Below are 14350 nucleotides of genomic sequence, written 5' to 3' on the forward strand. Positions count from 1 at the left end.
AAGTTATATTTAAACTTAATGCGTGTGGGTGTTTTTGTGTGTTGATTTATATTATTACTACTATTATTATTATTACATTTTTAATAAATAAGGATGGGTTGACAAAAATTCATTTATATTTTTAAAAGATTTCATCTCGGATTGGTGGTAATTGGAGGAAACTATCATTGTTTATAAAATGAGACTCTACCGATGGTACATTATGGAATAATGGTGATGATAAAATTGGTGACTGAGAGGTTGGTGTTAAAGAGAATGGTGATGCTGATGATGATGATGAAAGTGATGATTTGAATAAAACATCACAACTTGGATAATTATTTTTATATTTGTTACAAATTGGAGGTGGTAATGAAATTGGCGTATTGGTTTCTATATTACCATTGTAACTATTATTATTATTATTATTATTATTATTGTTGTTATTAATATTATTAATGTTATTGAAATTTGGATGTGGTGTAGGTATTGAAACTAATTTCATACCATTTTTAATATTATTATTTTGAATTTGATTTTGATTTTGATTTTGATTTTGATTTTGATTATTTTGATTATTTAATAATAATTGAATTTGTTGTTGTTGTTGTTGAATTTGTTGTTGTTGTTGTTGGATTTGTTGTTGTTGAATAAGGAGTTGATCTTGTTTTTCTTTTTCAGAATCTTGGATTTGTTTTTCTAATCTTTTTTGTAATTGTCTTTTATGGAGTCTCTGTTCAAGTTCAAGTTTATATCCAACATTTGGGGAATTTAAATCTTGGATTGGTATCAAAGAAACTGGTGATAAAACTGGTGAACTACCATTTTGTGGAACTTGATATTGAGAAACTTTTAAAACTGGACTATTATTACCATTACTATTTGATGGAACAACAGATGACTTGGTATGAGTTTTTTTTACTGTCACTTTACCAACCATTGGAGGAGAACTTGGAGAACTTGGAGAACTTGGAGAACTTGATAAATTAATTGAGTCATTTTGTAATAATTGTTGATTATTTTTATGTTTTAATTTTGGACTGCATGCTCTTGGTGATCCACTTTTTGGACTTGATGTTTTTGGACTACCATTTTTTGAACTTCCTTTTTGGCCACATAATTTTGGACTTGATGGATCAGTCATGATAAAATCCCAAGTTGGCACTTTAAAATTTAAATTCATTTTATTTTTTTATTTTTTTAATTTTAAATTATTTTTTTATTTTTATTATTTATTTATTTATTTATCAATTTTAAATACTATTATTTTTTTTTATTATTATTTATTTGAAAAATATTAAAAAAGAAAAAAAAATTAGAAAATAAAATTTGTGATTAAATACTGGAAATTGGGTTATGAATGAGAGAGAAATTTAATTATTTAAAAAAAAAAATAGATTTTTTTTTTTAAAAAAAGTTATTCAATTATTTTAAAAAAGATTATAATATTACGATTTATTATTTATTTTATTAATATAATTATTTGAAAGTTTGAAAATTCTATTTTAAAAAATTCTATTTATATTAATTAAAAGAAAAGTTACAAAAAAAAAAAAAAAAAAAAAAAAAAAAAAAAATTAAAAAAAAAAATAAAATAAAAATATAATAATATTGGATTCCAAAAAAAGACACAAATACAATGGGACCCTTTTTTAAAAAAAAAAAAAGTTTATATGTATTTTTATCTTTTTTTTTTTTTTTCCTCAAAGAATCGGTGTTTTAATTCTAATTATTATTATTATTATTTTTTTTTTTTTTTTTTTTTTTTTTTTTTTTTTAATATGTAATTTTTAAAAACAAGTTCAATTTTAATAATGAGATTCAAGAGTGATTGACTTAAAAAGAGGTTATATATAACATTTCAATACTCATACACTCTATATTAAATTTTAACCCCCACCACCACACAGCCACTAATATCATTTAAAAATAACATCAATGTTATGCCCTTTGAAAAAAAAAATAAAAAACAACACACTTTTTCGCAAAAAAAGATTAAAAAACTTCATATTATTTTTTTTTTCAAATAATTAATAATTTAATACACCCCAACGCCCATATTAATATAATCAAAAAAGAATTTGATATCATATTTTTTTTTTTTTTTTTTTCTTATATTACATTGGATTTCATTAAAATATGTTTTTTTAACGGCAATTATTTTTTTTTTTTTCTATAAATGGACTTCCAAAAAAAAATTTAATCAATTTTTCACACATACAAAAAACAAATTTGTCAGCAGGATATTTTAAAAAATTTCAATATTTTCAGAGATTGTATCTATAAAAAATAATTTCCTATTAATAGAATTTTAATTAATCACAATCATTAATCGCCTCTAAAAATAGAAACTAAAAAAATCAAATTTTTAATCACAATACATATTAAACTTAATTTTTTTTTAATAATTATAGAATACATAATATCAATATTTTCACTTTGGCCTTATTAATATAATGATTATTGATATTTTCTTACAAAAAAAAAAATTAATTATAAAAATAAAATATAATAAAGAATTGGGTTTAAATTGTGCTATTAATGTGTGGTTTAATTGTTTTGAACAAGTGAGAACAGGATAGGTTTTTTTTAAAAAAAAAAAATAAAAAAAAATAAAAAAAAAAAATAAAAATTAATTTGATTATATTTAATTATTAATTTTATTTAATTTTTTTTTTTTTTTTTTTTTTTTTTTAACAATGAATCTTGATTAAAAAATTAAAATTAATTTGTACAAAATTAAACATGCTGTAGCTTTTATAATTCTAAATTTAGGAATGTTCGATTGAATTAATTTTTTAAATCCTCCTTTAAATTTGTGGATGTCTTTTTTGATTATGTGATTTTTTTTTTTTTTTTTTTTTAACATCACCAATCAATCAAAAAAAAATCTGATAACGATTCATTATCTTTCAAAAAGAGTTTATAATATCAATTTTATCATAAGTAATTATTTTTGAAATTTCTTATAATTTTTAAAAAACATTATTTTGAAATTATAAAAATAGAAAAAAATCCTTTGGCCCAAACTTGCAACCTATTTTTTTATTTTGATTAATTTTTATATTATTTTATTTATTTATTTTTTTCCCTTTTATTTTTTTTATTTAATTTAATTTTATTTTATTTTATTTTATTTTGTTTTGTTTTGTTTTATTTTGTTTTGTTTTATTTTGTTTTATTTTATTTTATTTTTGTTTTATTTTTTTGTTGTTCAATAAAATAATTTTTACTCTCCCATTAGTACTTTTTCGATTCGATAATTTAAGAAATAATACAGAACCAAAAAAGTTTGAATCTAATTACATTATTTTTTTTTTAATTGAATTTTTCTAATTTAATTTTAATTTTTTTTTTTTTTTTTTTTTTTTTTTTCAAAATTTTTTAATTAAATTTTTTAAATTAATTTTAAATTTTTTTTTTTTTTAATATTTTCTAAAACAACTTAAACAGTCACCATGTGTCAACAAAGAAATAACATTTTTTTTAATAATCCTCAAAATAAATTTTTAGTTTAAAAATCAATTTTTTTTTTTTTTTTACTCTTTTTTTTTTTTTCAATTGTCTTTACAAAAAAAAAAAAAAAAAAAAAAATAAAAATAAAATAAAATAAAAACAAAAAATCAAAAAATCAAAAAATCAAAAAATCAAAAAATCAAAACCGAAAAAGTGATTCGTTCGTTTTACAAAAAAAAAAAAAAAATAAAAATAATCATTCTGAAAAATAATTGTCATCATTTTTTTTTTTTTTATTTTTTTTCGAAATAAAATTTTAAAAAAAGGTTTTATAAACTTATTTTATAAACTTATAATTTTATAATTATTTTTTATTTTTTATTTTTTATTATAAAATAATAATATAAGAAAAATAATTTAATAATATAAGAAAAATAATTTAATAAATAATTTTGTTGGAATAAAATCTTAAAGGAATGGAAAATCATAATAATTCTTTAAAATTGGGTATTAATTCTAATGATGAATTCCCACCACCACCACCACCACCACCACCATCAACAACAACAAAACCAACATTTTCATCAGAACAATATATACCAAGAGCAATTATTTTAGAGATTGTTAAAGAGATTTCTGAATCTATTCCAAAGTTTCGCGAAAAGAATTATTTTTTCTCTCATTCGTCAAAAAAGGAAGAATCAACAATTGATCGTAAATCAATACAATATCACTCAAATAGAATATTATTAAAAGATTTAATTTTAAATGATAAAGAAAATAAAGAAAAAATTATTTATAAAAATTCAACAATTACTAATAATAAAAATAAAAAAGAAGAAGAAGAAGAGAAAGAAGAAGAAGAGGAAGATCAAGTAAAAGAAATAAAAGAAGAAGAAGAAGATAAAGAAATTGAAACTATTCATATTTGGCAACCAAAAGTATTAAAACAAAGAAAGAATGATAGTTGTGGATATTATTGTTTATATAATTCATTAACTATATTAAATAGTTGTTTCATTGGTACTGAAGAGGAAGCTAAATCAATCTATTCAGAATATTTGGAGAGTAGAGTATTATTTTGGCATTTCTATTGGGTATCGATAAAATTATTCCTAGAGAAATCTAAACAAAAGAAAAAAGATAAACAATCAAGATATCCATGGAATGAAAAGTGTATTCTAAAGGGTGTATTAGAGAGATCCTATGTGGAATATATGTTTAAAAGCGGTGTAAATGATAATATGAATATGATAAGTCGTCAACATTATCCAATCACAGTTTTACCAGACTGGGCCATTCAGTCATTGAAAAACAATCGTTTACCAATCGATGAAATTAAAGAAATGGAACGAATTTCACAACTATTTAAATCAAGTTCAAACTATACCCATGTATTTATGATTGGTCAATCGATTCATTGGATTACCATAGTAATCAATAAAGTTAACAATCATTCGGAATTAATCGTTTTGGATAGTAGAAATCATAATTTACTTGGTGCTACCGATGATGAAGTAATGCAATTGGTTAACAAACATCCAGAACTCTCTGACCATATGAGAAAAAGTTATCTCTTCTCTTTAATTGAACCAAAATTAATTGTCCAAATTTTAAAAGATTGTATGTTGGGTGATGCAGATTTAACTAAAACTTTATTACAATTAAATTTAACTTGTTTCTTGGAAAATTTCTATTCACATGTAAATAATCATAATGATAATGATAATACTTTATCAATTTTTAATAATTTAAATATAAATAATAATAATAATAATAATAATAATAATAATAATAATAATAATAATAATAATAATAATAATAATAATTATAAAACTACCAATATAACAACTACAACCAAAACAACAACTAAAACTACTTCTATTTCATCATCATCTTCAATGACAACAACAACATTTACATCATCAACATCAACATCATCAACATCAACATCAACATCATCATCATCATCATCATCATCATCATCATCATCATCATCATCATCATCAAACTCAAATATAACACAACAACAACAACTTATTTATTGGCTAGAGAATTACTGGCCACCATCAGTTATTGAATATAATATATGTCAAGTTTTAGATTCAATAATAACAACAAAAGAAGATATGGATAAATATTTAGAATGCCATATATTAGAATCACTCTCAGTTTGGATTAAAAGTACTTCTGATCATTTAAAAAATCATTCTGATGTTAAATTAATTCAAAGATTTTCAGTTACAATGAATTGGTTTGATAAAAAATTTTTAAATTTCCAATAATCAACCTTTTTTTTTTTTTTTTCCTTAACAATTTTTTATTTATTTTTTTTTTTTTCCAACTTTTACCTTTTCCTTCTCTTTTTTTTTTTTTTAAAAAAAAAATTTTAATAAAGAAAAATAAATAACATTTTATTAAACTATTTTTTTAATTATTTTAAATTTTATTTTATTATTATTTTTTATTTTATTTTAAAATTTATTTTATTATTATTTTTTTCCTTCTTTTTCCTTTTGTTGTTCTTGTTGTTCTTCTTCTTCATTTGGTGAAACTAAAACTTTTAATAATTCAGAAACAATTTTAACATTTAAACTATTACCAATTAATCTATAACATTGTATAGTTGTTAATTTTGGTGAAAATTTAAATTCTTCAGGGAAACCATGTAATCTTGTAATCTCTTTTGGTGAAAAGTATCTTAATTTTAATGGTATTAATGATTTATTATCATTTATATCTGCTTTGAAATTATTATCCATTTGAATTATACTACCTGTACCTTCAATAAATTTTCCATAACTCTTTGTTACACAATTACTAGTTTTACTATCTTTTTGTTTTATATCTAAGTGTAATAATAATAATAATAATAATAATAATAATAATAATAATAATAATAATAATAATAATAATAATAATAATAATAATAATAATAATAATAATAATAATAATAATAATAATTATAATTATAATAATTAATAAAAATATATATATAAATATTTTTTTTTTATAAATTTTAAAAACATACCAAATAACATTCCCTTTGAAAGTAATAAATTATGAGGTACTTTATATTTTTCATATAATTCATCATCTGTTAAATCTTTATCGAAATAATTTGAAATTTCATCACACTCTTCTAATGTTGTATGAAAATCATAACCTGGAATATGATCTAAAATTTTTAAATTATCATATTTATTTTGTTCATTATTATTATTACTATTATTATTTAATTTATTTTCATCAACCTTTTCATTATGTTTGTCTTGTTCTTTTTTAAAATTTAATTTACCATTTCTTTTTGCAATACAAAAGTATCTTAATCTTTGATTTGCTAAACCAAATTGTTGTGGTGATAAATGAAATTCTTGAAAACTATAATTCATTTTAATTAATGTATCTAAAAGGTGATCACGAGTATTCGATGAACCTTTCTTTGCAAATCCAAAAACATTTTCAATTAGAATATATGTTGGTGGATCTTTTATTTTGGTTAAAACATCCAATAAATGAAAAAAACTATTGGTTCTATTATCTTGATCATCTTTTTGTAATCCTAATCTTGTAAATGGTTGACATGGTGGACTCATTAACCATGCATTCGCTTTAAATCCTTCTAACTCTTCAACACTATATGATTCTATACTTTTCTATAAAATTGTAAAAGTATAAAAAATATATAAAAAAATAATTATTATTATAATTATTATTATAACTATTATTATAATTATTATTATTATTATTATTATTATTATTATTATTATTATTATTATTATTATTATTATTATTATTATTATAATTATTATTATTATTATTATTATTATTATTATTATTATTATTATTATTATTATTATTATTATTATTATTATAATTATTATAATTACTATTATAATTACTATTATAATTATTATTATATAGTGATCACAAACAAATTAGATATTTACTTGACTTGAGTCTTCATTGAATGTATATTTATAATTTAAATTTGCATTTGTATTAATATCAAATGATTGAATCACTTGAAAATCAACTCCTGATTCCTGTAAACCATAGTGCATACCACCAATTCCACTATAAAATTCTAATACTCTCAATTGTTCCATTTTTTTTTGGATTTTTTTTTCTTGTACAAAAACGTTTTACGAATTATTTAAAAAAAAAAAAAAATAAAAAATAAAATGAAAAAAAAAAAAAATAAAAAAAAAATAAAAAAAAATAAAAAAATAACATTATTAAATTACCCAAATAATCTATATCTAAAATAAAAAAAATAAAAAAAAAGAAAATTATATTTTTATAAAACTTAAAAAAACAGATTTTAATTTATAAATCTGTTTTTTTGTTTTTTTTTAATTTAAAAAAATCTTTCAATTAATTTTTAATTTTTTATTCGATTTTTGTTATTTTTAAATTTTATTTCATTTGTTGTTTTTAAAAAAAAAATAAATGAATTAAATCTGGATTATTTTTTTTATTTTTTTTTTTTTTTCTCGTTGTTCCTTAGGAAATAAAAAAACAATTACAAAAATTGAATGACAAATAAAAAATTCTTAAAATATTAAAAAAAAAAAAAAAAACAGGATTGTTTCATTCATTTTTTTTATGTTTTAAATCATTTTGTGTATTTTTGAGTGCTCTATTTTTATATACCAAATTCATTTAGAAATAAATAAAATTATGTCATTGTTTAAATAAAAAAATAAAAAATAAAAAAAGAAAATATTAATATTTATTAATTGTGTTTATTAATAATATTATTTTTATTTTTTATTAAATTAAAACATAAAAAAAACTTGAAAGTGAATCTAAACATTTTTTTTTTTTTTTTCTTTAAACTTGATTTGTCACCAATCGAAAAATCATTTGACTTTGTATTTGGCGCCTAAATTTAAAATTCCAAAAAAAAAAAAAAAAAAAATTTTTCTTTTTTTTTTTTTTTTTTTTTTTTTTCTTTATTTAATTTAATTTAATTATTTTCTTCCCCATTCGTTGGACAACAATAATTAATTAAAATCTTTATTTTTTTTTTATTGTTAATAATAAAAAAAATAATCACCTTCACACACACAACACACACACCAATCTTCACTGTAAATAGATTTGTAAATTACTAAAAAAAAAATAAAATATAAAAAAAAAAAAGATGGAACAAATTGATAAAATAGAAATACTTCTAAGAGAATATTCATATTTAGCAATGGGAAAAATAAGAGAGGTAGAAATATTATTAAAGTCATCAAGATTATTTGAAAATATACCAAAACAATACCACGATCAATGTGTAGTTGGTTTATTTGCCATTTCAATTATTTTAGTTTCCTTAATGTTTTCATTAATCTTTAAAAAAGGTTCATCAAATAAAAAAAAACAACTTGTAAGTGTTATCCTTATTTTTTGAATTTTTTTATTTTTTTATTTTATAAAATTATTAATTAAAGTTTATAAAGAAAACACAAAATAAACAGCAAACACCAATTAAATCACCAATTAAACAACAACAAACTCCAAATAAGAAACAACAAACTCCAAATAAACAACATCAACAAACTCCAAACAAAAATCAAACTCCAAATAAAAATCAAACTCCAAATAAAAATCAAACTCCAATCAAATCACCAAAGGTTTCATCAAATAAATTTGAATACCCAGAAGATGACCAACAACACGAAGAATATATTTCACCTGAAAAACCAGCCGCTCGTAAAGCTAAAACTCCATCAAAGAATAAATTGAACATGTGCTTTAGTCCACCAACTGATGCCACTCGTAAGAGAGTACCAGTAACTAGATTTGCCACCGATGCTTCAATCAATTCTAAAAAGAAATATTCAAAATAATTATTTTCATTTGATCCTTTTTAGGTTTCTTTGCTTTTTTTTTTTTGAAAAAAAAAAAAAAAAAAAAAAAAAAAAAAAAAAAAAAAAAAAAATTTAGCAAGTATCAATATTATGATTAATAATATCTAATTATAATAAATTTTAAACTAAAAAAAAAAAAAAAAAAAAAAAATTAAAATTAAAAATAAAAAAAAAAATTAAAATTAAAATTAAAAAAAAAATTAAAAATTTTTATTATTAAAAAAAATATATTTGTTTCATTTTCTTAAATTTATGAAATTTCAAAATTTTTAGTGATCATTCAAACGAAAGCTAAAAACTAACCAGGGGTCGGGTTTTATACCTGAAAAAAAAATTAAAAATAAAAAAAATAAAAAAAAAATTAAAAACCCAACAAAACGTAGGTGGGAAAAAAAAAATATCTTGAAACCTTTTTTTTTTTTTTTAAATTTTTTTTTTTTTTTTTTTTTTTTTCACCAATATTATATTTTAATTTACAAATACTCCTTTATGTATCTATTAGATTTTTAGAAAATGAATTTCAGAAATATTGATTGGGGTAAAAAAAAAAAAAAAATAAAAAAAAAATAAAAATAAAAATAAAAATTAAAAAAAATAAAAATAAAAAAGTTCAACAATTCTAATACTAATTTCATTTACCAAAGACTCATTATTTTCCTATTCCACAATTAAGATTGTAAGAATAAGGGATAAGAGACTAGTAAGTTTGGTTTTTTTTTATTATTTTTTCCAATTTTCCAGTTTTTTTTTAGATAATTAATTTAAAAATATTTTTATAGGGAATTCTTCATTTTGCATTCTTAATAGGTATTATTTTATATATTATTGTTGGTACTATATTTTTACAAAAGAAATATTTGGTATTAGAGTCACCAATAGGATCGATTAGAACCTCATTAATGGCACCAAGTGTTAAACCAACAGATTTACCATATTGTTTAAAAAATGGAACAGATACATCATATGATGGATATCCAAATAAACCATGTCAATATTGGGATGAATATTTAGTATTATATCCTCCATCAGAGGAGAGTTCAATGTTTATTACGACTAGATGTACTCAAGAAACTCAATCAACAGTTAATGGATGTAATTTAAGTGAACCTACATGTGTATACAATACAACATCATCATCAGATTTCTATATAGCCAATGTGGAGAATTTTACAATCTTATTGGATCACACATTATCTGCGCCAAGTCTAGGAATTCAATATAATGGAGCGCAATTAAATGGGCAATTATTGGATACCGATGGTAACCCAATGTCATTGCCACCACCAAATATTGTAGGTGTTAAAGGTTCACCAGATATAATGAGTTTACAAGGAGTCTTAACTGCTGCTGGTGTTGAATCATTGGATAGTCAAGGTTTAGCAAATAAAAGTCGTACAATTCGTGATGATGGTATTTTAATTTTATGTTTTATTACATATAGTAATACTTATACATATAATACTGGAAATTACCATTACACTTATCAATTCAAATTGGTTCAAAATACAAAGTATAAAATTGTTGAACCAGTTTTCACTAAAGATGTTGAAGATAGGTATATTTTTGATCGTCATGGAGTTAGAATTATTTTTATTCAAACTGGTAATTATTAATTGCAAAAATAGAAATTTTCATTTTCATTTTTTTATACTAATAAATATTATTTATTATTATTATTATTATTATTATTTATTATTTATTATTATTATTATTATTATTATTATTATTATTATTATTATTATTATTGTTATTATTATTATTATTATTATTATTATTATTATTATTATTATTATTATTATTATTATTATTATTATTATTATTATTTAAAATAAAAAGGTCAATTAGGTCAATTTGATTTCCAAACAATGTTATTAACATTTGTATCAGGTATAGGTTTAGTTACAGCTGCTTCATTAATTGTGGATATTATTGCTACTAGAATTATGCCCCAAAGAAGTAGATATCAAGAATTAAAATTCCAAGATTCTTCAATTAACAATACTCAAAAAACACCAACAAATGATCATACTCCATTATTAAAAGATAATGAAGATACAATTAATGAAAATTCATATCAAAATAATAGTTATGAGAAATAATAATAATTTACTTTTAACAAATATATTAATCGGGTAATAAAATAAATTGTAAATAAAAAATTTAAAAAATTAAAAAAAAAAAAAAAACAGATAGACAATATCTTTTTTTAATTATTTTTTTTTTTTTTTTTTTATCAAAATTAAAGTGGGTTTGTTTTTTTTTTTTTTTTTTTTAATTTTTAGTGTAATAAAGACAATACTTTTTTTTTTTCATCCTTTAAATAATAATTAACATATATAAATTAAATTCCAAGGTTTAAAAAAACAAGGGGAATTCCTTTTTTTTTTCCCATTCTTCAAATAATTAATAATATTAATATATATATTTAAAATGGATAATAAAAATGAAATACTATTTTGGAAAGTTTTTAAAAATCAATATCAACTAAAAATAATATTTTATCAAATAAAAAAATACAGAATGGGAAGTTATTAAAGATCCATTTAGAATCAATGAAAACAATAAGATTAGATTAAACGATGTAAACAGTTTATCACGTTTATTAAAAAGTTTTTCATTATTTAAATATAAAATTGAAAATCAAGATTATATTAATATTAAAAAACATGAAATTCAATCATTTTTCAATGGTAGTTTAATTAATAATTCAAAGGAACCTTTGAAATTTAAATATTGTTTAGAGACATTATCAAAGAGAAGAATTGATTTTGAAAATTGTGATTTAACAAAAGAAGCAATTAGATATAAAAACATTGAAGCATTGAAAGTATTAATTAATAAACCTTATTCAATGATAGTTTTTCAATCTTCATTTGAATATGCAATTAAATTTTGTTCAGCAATACTCGTAAAAGAGATTTTAATTACAAATGAAAATAGTCACAGCAATCCAATATTAAAAATTTCAAAAAATGAATTAATTGGAATGAATTTATTAAAATTGGCATCAGGAAATTATTTCCATTTTGAAGAAATGCTAAATTTAATATTATTCAACGAAATCAGTTTTAAATTATATAATGAAAATTCAAAAATTAATTTTATTTCATTTAAAAAAATAAAATCTTATAAAATATTAAAAAGATTAATGGATGAAGATTTAGTTGAAAACCCCAACTCTAAATCCAATCACTTTTGAAAATTATAATTTAAATGATCCATTAGAAATAATTTTAATAATTTTAAATATTAGTTTCAAATATTTTTGTGAAATTTATTTTGATTGTTTTATAGGTAAAAATAACTTTTTAAAAGTAACAAAAGAATTTAAATTAAAAATTGATCAAATAAAATGGAACAATTTTTAATATCATTAAAAATCAACCAAGAAAATAAATTTAAACAATTGGAAAAATTCTATATTGAAGAAATGGATAATCCATTCCTTAAAGGTTTCGTTAATGGTGAAATAAAATATTGTGAATTAGTTAAAAAATATTATCCAAATCAATTCAAAATAACAAAATCATCAATTATAAAAGCAATTTCTTTTGATAATATCCATATTATAAAATATTATTATCAAGAAAAAAATTATATTGGTTTAAATAATTCATTTAAATCTGATATTCAATTATTTGAATTTTTAATTTTAGAATTAAAAAATCATCAAGATTATAAATTACATTTAGAATGGTTATAATAAATGAATAAATAAATAAACAAATTATTATTATTAATTATTATGTATTATTATTAATTATTATTATATAAAACAAGTGATAATTAAATTTTAAGAAATCACAAAATCTGTTTTTTTTCTAAATTTTTAATCAAAAAAATATTGTTTTTTTTTTTTTTTTTTTTATCTCAAAAAAAAAAAAATGAGAAAATAATAAAAATCTTTTAAGAAAATTGAAAATTATTAAAAAATTACATTCCCATAATAATGATATTGTTGACCTTTATTTATCAAAAAACTATTTTTAAATTAAAACTTTAGTAACACAAAAAAAAGCATTATTTTTTTAAAACAAACAAAAATGGATAGTCGCTATCACTTTATTTAGTGCAAGGTGTATCCATACTTTGAAAACCTGCCACCCCAAAAAAACAAAATTTGTTGGTTGAGGCATTATGGGAATTCTTTCTAATCCCCAACCAACTCCCCATTTTAATTTAAAGAAAAAAAAAATAATAAATAAAAAATAAATATTAAATAAAAAATTATAAAAATTAATAAATAATATTTTTATTAATTATATTTTTATAATTTTTTTATTTTAAGTTTTTATTTAAATTTTAATTTTTAAGGAAAACATTTTAAAAAATTAATATTTCTATTATTATTATTTTTATTATTATTATTAAAATTATTATTTTTATTTTTATTTTATTTTTTTTATTTTTTTATTATTATTTTTTTTTTTTTTTTTTTTTTTAATATGTCCACATATTAATTGGAGGGTGTTCAAATAAAGCTGATGATAACATATTACCAGTAGAGGAAAGTCTTAATTTATTAAGTACGATTCCAGTTGGATATTGTTGTGAATTTGAAGTTGCAGAGACATAGTATAAAATTTGTTGAGTTGTATGACCAGCGATTGTATAAATTTTTGTAGAAACTGATCTGGAAGCACTATTTGAAAAATAACCCATATCATAGAATGTAGTAGTAGCTGGATAAAGTTTAAATAAATCAGTAATTGGAGTTGGGGAATAATTGTTAACTAAATCAACAAAACTGTATACAAGATTGGTAATTGGAATATAAACAGAGTTGTATGGTGAACTTGCAATATTATAATTGGTTGGAATACTTGAAATAGTACATTTATTTGAAGATTGTAATTGACCACCTTGAGTATAGCTATTTACAAATAGACCAGTTGTATTTGAAAAGACTACACTATAGATTTGAGTTGCCCAATTAAATGCACTTGATGAAAATTGACCATTAATTACATCAATAACTTTATAATTATTTGAAGTTGGTGCTAATTTTGTGACTGAAAAGGTTCCAACTGGATTTTGATTTGAAAGTCCTG

General features: G+C 19.4%; 7 protein-coding genes across 7 annotated transcripts in view; 4 read left to right on the plus strand and 3 right to left on the minus strand.

The window, feature by feature from the left end:
• Window positions 1–121: 121 nt before the first annotated feature.
• On the minus strand, window positions 122–1162 carry DDB_G0288043 (hypothetical protein; the record flags this gene model as incomplete). The annotated part of the gene is made up of 1 exon (XM_631861.1): window positions 122–1162. The coding sequence occupies one exon, from the start codon at window positions 1160–1162 to the stop codon at window positions 122–124; it is 1041 nt and encodes a 346-aa protein (XP_636953.1).
• A 1358-nt stretch (window positions 1163–2520) lies between these two features.
• DDB_G0288045 (hypothetical protein) lies at window positions 2521–5841 on the plus strand (the record flags this gene model as incomplete). The annotated part of the gene is made up of 4 exons (XM_631862.1): window positions 2521–2546; window positions 2900–2925; window positions 3910–5619; window positions 5834–5841. The coding sequence occupies 4 exons, from the start codon at window positions 2521–2523 to the stop codon at window positions 5839–5841; spliced, it is 1770 nt and encodes a 589-aa protein (XP_636954.1).
• An 86-nt stretch (window positions 5842–5927) lies between these two features.
• dnmA (DNA -methyltransferase) lies at window positions 5928–7544 on the minus strand (the record flags this gene model as incomplete). Its single annotated transcript, XM_631863.1, has 3 exons — window positions 5928–6283; window positions 6467–7091; window positions 7386–7544. 3 exons carry the CDS (start codon window positions 7542–7544, stop codon window positions 5928–5930), a joined length of 1140 nt encoding a protein of 379 aa, XP_636955.1.
• A 1040-nt stretch (window positions 7545–8584) lies between these two features.
• Window positions 8585–9278, plus strand: DDB_G0288059 (hypothetical protein; the record flags this gene model as incomplete). Its single annotated transcript, XM_631864.1, has 2 exons — window positions 8585–8815; window positions 8880–9278. 2 exons carry the CDS (start codon window positions 8585–8587, stop codon window positions 9276–9278), a joined length of 630 nt encoding a protein of 209 aa, XP_636956.1.
• Window positions 9279–9812: 534 nt separating this feature from the next.
• Window positions 9813–11398, plus strand: p2xE (hypothetical protein; the record flags this gene model as incomplete). The annotated part of the gene is made up of 4 exons (XM_631865.2): window positions 9813–9837; window positions 9944–9999; window positions 10079–10901; window positions 11136–11398. The coding sequence occupies 4 exons, from the start codon at window positions 9813–9815 to the stop codon at window positions 11396–11398; spliced, it is 1167 nt and encodes a 388-aa protein (XP_636957.2).
• A 1253-nt stretch (window positions 11399–12651) lies between these two features.
• On the plus strand, window positions 12652–13002 carry DDB_G0288049 (hypothetical protein; the record flags this gene model as incomplete). The annotated part of the gene is made up of 1 exon (XM_631866.1): window positions 12652–13002. One exon carries the CDS (start codon window positions 12652–12654, stop codon window positions 13000–13002), a length of 351 nt encoding a protein of 116 aa, XP_636958.1.
• A 737-nt stretch (window positions 13003–13739) lies between these two features.
• DDB_G0288051 (hypothetical protein) overlaps window positions 13740–14350 on the minus strand; it is a gene marked incomplete at both ends in the record, with an annotated part of 1111 nt that continues 500 nt past the window's right edge. The window contains one exon of the mRNA XM_631867.1: window positions 13740–14350. This exon is cut by the window's right edge and continues 157 nt beyond it. Within this exon, the coding sequence (XP_636959.1) occupies window positions 13740–14350 (611 nt within the window).

The sequence above is a fragment of the Dictyostelium discoideum genome (assembly GCF_000004695.1).
Source record: "Dictyostelium discoideum AX4 chromosome 5 chromosome, whole genome shotgun sequence".
Taxonomy (NCBI): Eukaryota; Evosea; class Eumycetozoa; order Dictyosteliales; family Dictyosteliaceae; genus Dictyostelium; species Dictyostelium discoideum.